The sequence below is a fragment of the Mchenga conophoros genome, linkage group LG11, assembly GCF_057382185.1.
Source record: "Mchenga conophoros isolate Kocher_MC1m ecotype Shallow Benthic linkage group LG11, M_conophoros_male_GT1.1, whole genome shotgun sequence".
Lineage (NCBI taxonomy): Eukaryota > Metazoa > Chordata > Actinopteri > Cichliformes > Cichlidae > Mchenga > Mchenga conophoros.
The window spans coordinates 25,491,990-25,501,252 of record NC_140536.1 but is presented as its reverse complement, the minus strand read 5'-3'; the positions used below and the strand labels follow the sequence as shown (position 1 = coordinate 25,501,252).

Genomic DNA, 9,263 nt, shown 5'->3' with positions numbered 1-9,263 from the left:
TCATGTAAATTCATGTTTTAATCAACATTTGAAAACAAACTGGACAAATGAAAGACTGCTTCTGCTTTTATAAACTATGTGTGGCTTTTAGGTTTTAAATCATTTAAGAAATCACATTTTTTTCCAGAGAAAAAGAAACTAAAAGACACTTAAAAAAAGAAAGAAAAGAAAAGCAGATTTTCAGAAAGTAAGGAGTAACATCTCTAAAGTGTTATCACTGACACAGTCTCTCTTTCAGCGCTGTAAAGCAAACCAAAGGATCAAATGAAAGCACAGTCTCAAGCCCATACAGTTTGAACATGTGGTCCTCAGAGGATACAGGGCAGAAGATGAGGGAGATGAGCGATAAGCAGATTGTGTCTACGTACACAGGGACTGTTTTCTATCAACCCAACCGCTGACCTCAGATTTAGTGAAATTACCAAATAGTTCAACAGCAGAAAAATGACTAACAGTGAACACTAAAATTTAAAAATCAGGTTACTTTATTTGTTTTCCCTAAATAATCTCCTCAAAGCCCCCAAATTTCTGAAGGAGATTGTAGTATTAGTTTTACTTTTAACTCTGATTTTAATTTTTTGAAAGACAAATCTGGCATTTTGTGATTTTAGTTTCACTCTGCAGTACAACATGAGTCGTGGGTATTAGTCTCATGTTTATTTGGTCTTGTCAGAGGTGAGACGCTGCACAAACAAACAACTGGGTCCAACACATCTTACATCCCAAATCTGCTGGGAAACAAGGAAAAATGTGAGCTGGCTGAAGGACAAGACAGTAACATACATGAATATATAGACATCATTGGTAGAGGGGTAAGCCATATTTCTTTCAATAGCAAATTGACATGTAATAACATTAAGGCTTGTTGGTAAGGAAGAAATATATATCCCCCCATGAAATCCCCTCCCAATCTGTCTTTATTGTCTCTTAAACTAAATCAGGGCTGAACTGCTGAGACGAAACAATCTCACCTTTAAAATGCTGTTCACAAAAGATGGACGTGACAGAAGTTGCAAAAATTTGAACAAAAACAAGAAAGCGCATAATTTTAAAAAAAAAAAAATTCTTTTTTTTTGCAGTTTGTGTTATTCTAAGGGACTGAATGCAGGGTGATATTACAGCTGAAATCAGTGAAGCTACACACAGTATCAGAACAATTACAGTTGACATTCAGATAGAGTCCAATCAGACAACAGATTTTCTAGAGATCATCCTGAAGGGTGGGGGGCAGCAGTCTGATGAAAATGAAGGAACATAAGGAAAGGACAGAGTCCAGACAGGGGGTGGAGGAAAAAAATAATAATAAGAGTGTTCTTTTGCCTTTCTAATGATGACAGAAAAGCTGAAGTGGATGTTACAACTACTGTGTATCTACACTGGATGGTCAAATGAAAATGCCCTCCCATCTTCCTCTCCATCTCCCCAAAACCTCCCTGTCACATTTTTTTTTTTTACCCCCCAACCAGAATCTTCCAGTAAGTGCCCTACCGCGGCTCCTTCCTAATGTACTTAAAACAGGCTAACTCCATTTAAATACAAACCTTAAAGTGTGGCACCCCCCCTCCCACCCAGAAATGACATCCCTGTCTCACAAAGTATAAAAAATGTTCGCCCAACCCCTGGACCTATTATTAGACACTTTTTTTTTTCTCAAAAATCTTTAACTTGCCCACCCACCCAGCGACACCACTAGCAACCAAACCTAGCCCCCTTTTATTATGTACTGAAAACAAACCCCATAAATTCTCCTCCTCCATTTCCAATTCTGTCTTAACTGCTGAATATTTCGTGAAGATCTCCAATGATAATCTGGATATCACCACTGCCAAACAAATAATACTCCCAGATCGACCTGCAACGTTGCGCTACACACACACACACAAAAAAAAATAAAAATCACTTTGGGGGCTGATTTGGAAACTGGCAGTGCACACCCTCCCCATTCCCCTCTTCTCGTCATGCGCCCTCTACCAGAAATCCCGGCGGTGATAGGCGTCTGGATCGCAGTATTTGGTCACCACCACCCTGTTGGCAAACTTCCTGCCTGTCAGCCCCTGCATGGCCTTCTGGGAGTCAAAAACTGATGTGAACTCCACAAAGATCTGAAATTTTTTTAAAAAGATTAAAAAAAAAAAAAGCAGTGAGGGCTTGTAACATCTCACAGCATTGTTTACCACAAGTCAAATGTAAACGGCTCCTACCTTGCCGGTTCCAGGCACTTCCAGGCCATCGACAGGTCGAGGTATCTCAATGCTTTTAACTTGGCCGTACTTGCTGCACTCATCCCTGACGTCCTCCACAATCTCCTCGTACTCTTCGTCATCCAACAGCTCTTCAGGGGCCACCATGTTCATCAGGCACAACACCTCCGTGGGCAGACCGCCCATCTGAGTCACGGAGCTGTTCAGACCTGGCACCTGCAGCGTCACTGGAGTCTGGTTTATACTCGACTGGAAGGAGACACACAAAGGTTGGATGAGGCATTTTATAGCACAGCTTTCTCTACATTTTACAGTAAACTGTATAAAGCCAACAATTTAATATTCTTTACATCCATTTTCACAGCTAAAAAAAAAAACAAACAAACAAACTACTGGCCACTGCCACCCACCAGACAAACAATCTCAGTCCAGCTTAAACTCAGTTTGGTCTCCAATCACCGTTTTCGTAAGTGTGGTTGCAGCTTTAACCCTAGGTAGTGTCGGCTGCTGGTTCATAAAATATTGAGAAAATGTGTTTTCGGGTGAACACGTTTTAACTGATTTCATGCAGAGCTTCAGTCAGCAGTATTTCATTGGCCATAGCCGATTAGTAATAAATACGATCTGTTTCATATTTTATTATTATTGTACCGTATCCAATTGAATCCGAATGGATGTACTACACAGAGATTAGTTCAGGCAGTGATAAGGAAAGTGCTGCTACATGCATTTTTCCTGCTTTTATTATAAAATAATAATTATAAAATAATAATAAAAGCAGGGGGAGGCAACTAAAAATGTACTACATTTAGATGTGCACTTGTAAATGGTTAAATTTAAGAGTAACTTCATGAATTGCTGGAGAAGAGTGGCCAAACAATCTTTATGCATTTTACACTCTCTAAAAGAGCATCGATCCTCCCACCACCCGCTGTCATCTGTCCAGCTCCTGGACACTTACCAGAGTTGCGTTCTTCGATCCCACACTGGCTCTTTGCACCAGAAGCTTCTTGTCTCCCAGCTGCATGCCGTTCAGTCCAGCAATAGCCTATAATGACATAACAACGTTGAAAACCATGCCTTCAAAAACTCATACTACAGAGATAGCATTGTATATTCTGTTGGACTGGTTACCTGGTCATTAAGGTTGACATCAACATATTCACAAAAGGCATATCCTTTGGATAGGCCTGTGGCGCTGTCCTTCACCAGGTTAAAAGCCTTCAGAGGGCCAAATGACGTCAACAGCTCTTTCACCTAGCACACATGATGCATAAAGGTCACTGCAAGGCATTTCCAATGGTTTCCAACAGGTCTCATGAACACCAGACACTCCCAACATGACACCACTGTTCAAGATGTGTTACTGGGTAACATGACAGCAAACATAAAAAGAATAACACAATGCTCCTTCTCTTTCGCTTCTTCCAACAGTAAGTATAGTGTCTCTATGTTTCAATACTAGTGGAAATTATATGCCGATGTATGCACATTTTTTTTTCAGAAAAGCACAAGAAAGAACAGAGTACACTCTGGGGTTCTTTAACCTTTAGTCATGTGAGAAATACAGGACTCAAAGTATAACAGAATGCAATGTAGTGTTGTTTGGGCCATTTTGCAAGGTGAGTGTGTAAGTGTATTGTGCAGAACAATTGATACTGAACAAGCTGTACTGCACTTATAAGAAAATATGAGCTGTTTAAGGCACAAACACTGACCTGGTCATCATTCAGGTAGTTAGGCAAGCCACCAATGAAGAGCTTGTGAGCAGAGTCTGGGACTACTGTGGACACCACACCTGCAGGAGCAGCAACAGACAGAAACATTAATGGAGAAATTGAGTTCACACAGATTACAATTTGCTGAGAATTGTGCCAGAAGTAATTAGAGTTAAAAACCATTAATTGTCTGTATACCAGGCACATAGACACTGGGGTTCTCGCTCATGCCGGGCAGGGGCTGGTAATCGTGGGGACGGCGAATCTTAAGACTCTGGCCTTGAAAGATGATGCCATCAAAGGCCATTGCCTGTGTTGTTTCATCCACAGAACGGAACTACACAAGACAAAAGATGGCTGACTTCAAAACTGCGTATTTTAATAAGGTTTTAGTATTATACCAAGAGAGAACAATCAGTGTTCATGGGAAAATTGACTCACCTCAAGGAAGGCAAAGTTCTTATCCTGATTGATCTGTACTGCAAGAACGGGATTGCCGGGGGCCTGAGTAAGACCACCCAAACGCATCTGGGCATTAAAGAAGTCCATCATTGACTCCTAAACATAAGGGAGGGGAAAAAATAATAGATTGTGTTAATTTGCACAATAACAACCAAACACAAGTATAAATTACTGCAGGATGTTTATAGGGCAGGAGCCAAAGTCAAATGCTGTCCTGTTACTCACCTCTGTGATACCAAAGGGGATATTGCCCACATAGAGCCGACGAGCCTGTCGGGTCATCTGGCTACCCACTACAGGTACTGGGGTTGGAGTAACAGCCAGGCCATCTGGAGTCATGGTCGGCAGGAGGGCTGTAGCTGGGATCTGGCCTGCAGCTGGAGCGTGAAGACAGGAAATATTTAACAACCTCATTCTGTTGTTTCAATAAAGCCATGTGGCAGATTAATACGCACATAAACGTGGAACTATTATGCTCATTTCTATTCTTCATATTTTGCATTTTTGGATTCCATTAATCATTTTTCATCTTAAGCTGGGCCTTGGTATAGCCCCTTAGTTCTACTATGTTTCTGTTAAGGGTGAAAACGGGTAATTTTACACACACTGACTATGTTTAAAATATGATGGGAAAATAAGGAAGAGCATAATAGATCCACTTTAAAGGTGTCTTTCATTCAAGTAAGGCAGAATCAAATATTGTAGTAAACATATAAATAGATGAGACGAGAAGGAAAATGGATGGTTACCTTGCATGGCTTTGTACTGCATGGGAGTGATGTGTTCAAAACCAGGTGGAGGGACATCCCAGTACTTCTTCACCTTCTTCTTCTTCTCACGGTGGGGAGAACGGCTGTTTGAGGAACACACAATCATCATGTAACATATCTCTCATTAGCTCACACTGGACTACTACAGGAAACGATGGTTTGATTTCAGAAATGAACAAAACAGACTACATTTCAATCACAACACTGTAAAACTCATGTTAAAGATGATAAAAGGGATAGAAAACCCTCATCCAGGCAGTTATTTACATACTAAACGGTAGACAGAATCTAAGAAGATAATTAAAATCCAGTTGCTGCAGTAATGCACAAACCAGCTTTGTGTTAGTTTGCTGTATTACCTTCCAGCATTGTCCTGGGGGAAGCTGGATGGTGAGCTGAAATGACATCGGAAGGGTTTCACATTTCTCTCAAATAATAAACACATTAACCAACATTTCCACTTGACAAAATTAGAGCTTCCATTTTGAATACAAGTCAGTCACTAAGTGAGCCTCACAGCTGGCACGAATTCAAACTATTAATGAGGCAATGAAAGCATAAATTACATCGTTAAAAATTGAGGAGCCAGATATTACATCTTTTTAACTACTCACACTGCATATCTGCAAGTAACGCGTTTTATACTGGTACCGAGAAAGAAAAGAGTCAAGCAGCAGTCAAGCAAAGAGGTCACATTCACAGCCAATAAGAAGCAGGAAACTGGAAAACTTTGCAGAAGTCCGCAAGAGAGTGAACATAATGAAGCAGTCACAAAGGAGATGTGTGACTTCAAATGAGAAGTTATTGTATATAAATGCAATCCAAAGGTGAAAGTGAAGGAAAGACTGGCTAATCGTGAGCATAAACACATACGGTTATGTGTTGCCCCGTCAACAGGCAAGCTTTCATCTCTTTGGTATCAAAGATGATGTTCTTAGAAGAACGGACAATTTTCCCACAGCAAGAAGCTTAACGAGATTTGATCAAAGACTGCAGATCAGGCTTGTCACGAGAAAAAGTGGGAGCACATTTCAGAGACACCCGATATTATGCAACTTCAGAGTGAATATGCAAATAATCTACGTTTCAGAAAAGATTCTTTCTGGAGTTTTATTAATAGACCTGAAATTCTTTTTAAAAAACAGTTTTGACTCTTGATATTCTGCATGATGAGTTCCACAGTCGACAGGAAGTGGCAGAAGCTCATTGCCTAAGCTAGTTTTTAGTTCTGATTAATGTGTTTAAGTGCATTTGTTGTCCTGAACAGCAACACAATATGCTATTAAGACAGAAAAACCAAACAAACAAACAAAAGAAAAAGAACAGATGACAGCAAAAGCCAGGAAGGAGAGGGCTGCATTTTGCAAACATAACAAATTTTTATAGTGTCAGTTTTTTGTGCGCATGTGCTTGAGTTTGGAATTTGCAGCCACCTACTGTGCGGCACGATGTCAGTGCAAAGTCGAGGGTGTTTAGACAAGCTGGTGTTTCAACACATTTGTATTGCATATATATAGGGCAATTTAAAACTTCAAAAATTTAGTGTTTACATGTTTGTGAGATCCAAGTTTACTTGGACTCACAAGTAGCTTTCATCATTGTACTAAGAAGGTGTCCAGAGGTTAATATAATCTGATCTATTCTTTGCAGATGCTTTATTTTCGGCCAGTGTGATGACTATACAATGTACACTACATTCCAGTATAGTGGGGCGATTCTTGATGCAACACAGTAGCTTTGACTGCTTGTTGGCCCAGATGTGGTACTAACCTGCGTCTGTGTCTCCGCTCCTTACTGTCTCCACGGCGGTCTCTGCTGCGTCTGTCCCTGTCTCTGCTCCTCCTCTTCCTCTCTCTGCTGCGACTGCGGGACGAGGACCGACGGTGGTGGCGGTTCTCTTTGTCCCTTTCAGCTGTAGGAATTAAATATTAAGTGTTTAATAACTTGCATGACTGCACATAAATGGGATACATAGCTAGCTGGGGATATACACCAATTAGCCACAGCATTAAAACCAGTGAGAGGTGACACTTAACACTGATCATCTTGTGGATGTTTAATTGAAATGTACAATCCACATCCAACTACACCTCGTTCCCACTGCCTTGCACTCCTAGATAGCAAAAGAAAAAAAAAAAAACTGCAAGGGCCATGAAGAATGGCTCAAAGGATTAACACAGCCTCAAAACTGCATCATAACAATTTGAAAGAGTATTTGTAGGATCCATTCAGACAAGCTGGATACAGAATATCCACTCACAACCTACAGGACCCAAAAAGATCCACTGCTCCCTGTCTATGGTTGAACAAAAAGCCCATGTCCATAGGCCACAAGGTATTTCTGAAGCCCTATGGAGACCACACAATATTAGTCCTGTGTACCGTATGGGTGTACACATAGCTTAATTTACAGATTGGTAAAATAAACCAAATAAACTTTACATAGACATAAGACCATAAGCCTTGTAGTGCTATACAGCAGGATATTTGAAATTATAAGGAAATGCTAAAGTGGTTACGTTAGCATTTTATAAATAAATACTGGTTATGGTAGCATTTTAAAAACAAGACCACAGCTTTTATAGATTAATAACGTGAATAACAGCTCGTAGAATTTAATAAACCCCATCCACTACACGGATGCAGCTCATAGTGTGCGTGTATCTATACAAATCTACCTTGAAAACGGTCTGTGTCGGATAAGTTTTTTTTTTAACTGGTACAGTTACTGGTTGTGTGTCGAAAAGTTAGAGGTAATAATCTAGTAGTAATAGTAATCTGGATTAGAAACGTTCAGTGCACGCAACAGCTGCAAAGAATGAATGCTAGCTGCACCAATTATTCAGTCAGCTGGTCTTGACTCATGATATAAACTTACAATGCTTTAAAGAAACAGTAACCTTTATTTAGTTTGTATTTGGTTACCGGTAAACTTACAGAAAAGTCGGAAAAATGCTCATCCAACAGAATAAAATGACGAGCAATATTCCCGTAAAACTGTAGGCTAGTAATTTGCTAATACTGTTCCAGTAAATAGACATGGCCACAGTAGGATACACTGATGGCGGCCTGTACAAACAAAGGCACCATTGGCGTTTCTAAATGCTGATGCAAAAAGAAAAAGTGATTTACCTTGTTTGTTTTCAGATAACTGTCTTTCGAATTCGTCGAAGTCCGACATCTCTCTGCTGAAGCCTGCTACGCTTTCGGAGATTGCGTTGCTCAGTTGGCGGTGGCTAGCTTAAGCTAGCAACAAAGTGAACAACACTTTTAAAAACAAGTGTCTTGCAGATGCAGCTCCGGAAAGTTAGCCTCGACTAGTAGCTTACCTAACGACAGATTTATCGAAAATGTTTAACTAGAACATATATTAGCGGCAAAGTATTTGTTTACAACGTAACAGCAGAATCATTGATAAAGAAAACGTGTTCGCATGGGTTAGCCTGCTAACGTTAGCTAACTAGCTTGTAGCAAAGTCCAGAAGAATAGTGGGCCCGTGGCTCCTAGCTAGCTACCAACGCCGAATGAATGAGCTTCTTTTCGGAGCCCAAAGCGGATCCGGGGAGTTAATGATCCACGGGAGCCAGTTGTTCGGCTTTACAAGACAAATATATGCGCTTTCAAATATTTCGAAGCTAGAGAAAACAATTAAGACTTCGGTATGCCCGCTTTTTTTGCTCCGTCTCCCTGGAGCTCCGTGACACAGGAAGTTGATGAATGCCTTGTTTCCGGTGAGTGAGAAAGAAGAGACGCTCCGGTGTCCGTTTTCGCTTGTTTTTTATTCTTTTCCCATCAGAGTTAATTTATCTGCTAAGGACATGCTGAGTCCCAAAGTGTCAAAGTTTTATTTTGTAGTTCAAGTGAAGATGAAACCTTTAACTTCAGTCTTAAACTGCTTTTTTTTTTTTTACTTCTTCCTTAGGGGTCGCCACAGGCCTCCATATCACTCTCTCTTCTTACCTTCAACATCAGCCCAACACTTGAAATAATCCCACCCACACTCTGAACCCATCTGTCACTCCTACTGCAAACCTGACTGCTGTCTTGTCTTCTGGCTCAGGACCTGGACAACTTGCTGTAATTACTGAAATCATGAATTCTACCAAAAAATC

The 9,263-nt window shown here is 40.5% G+C and overlaps 1 protein-coding gene across 4 annotated transcripts; it reads right to left on the bottom strand.

Moving 5' to 3' along the window:
* u2af2a (U2 small nuclear RNA auxiliary factor 2a) lies at positions 1 to 8,884 on the bottom strand. 4 transcript variants are annotated; one of them, XM_085291865.1, is made up of 12 exons: positions 8,284 to 8,884; positions 6,922 to 7,063; positions 5,511 to 5,546; positions 5,131 to 5,234; positions 4,607 to 4,758; positions 4,361 to 4,477; positions 4,100 to 4,256; positions 3,920 to 3,999; positions 3,336 to 3,458; positions 3,163 to 3,249; positions 2,202 to 2,450; positions 1 to 2,102 (listed from the first exon to the last, which is right to left on the bottom strand). In XM_085291865.1, exons 1-12 carry the CDS (start codon positions 8,330 to 8,332, stop codon positions 1,968 to 1,970), a joined length of 1,431 nt encoding a protein of 476 aa, XP_085147991.1. In that variant the 5' UTR covers positions 8,333 to 8,884; the 3' UTR covers positions 1 to 1,967. The 4 variants fall into 4 exon arrangements, with proteins under 4 accessions (XP_085147991.1, XP_085147992.1, XP_085147993.1 ...); XM_085291866.1 differs by having other exon boundaries at positions 4,118 to 4,256; positions 8,284 to 8,883; XM_085291867.1 differs by lacking the exon at positions 5,511 to 5,546.
* Between the last annotated feature and the right edge of the window lie 379 nt (positions 8,885 to 9,263).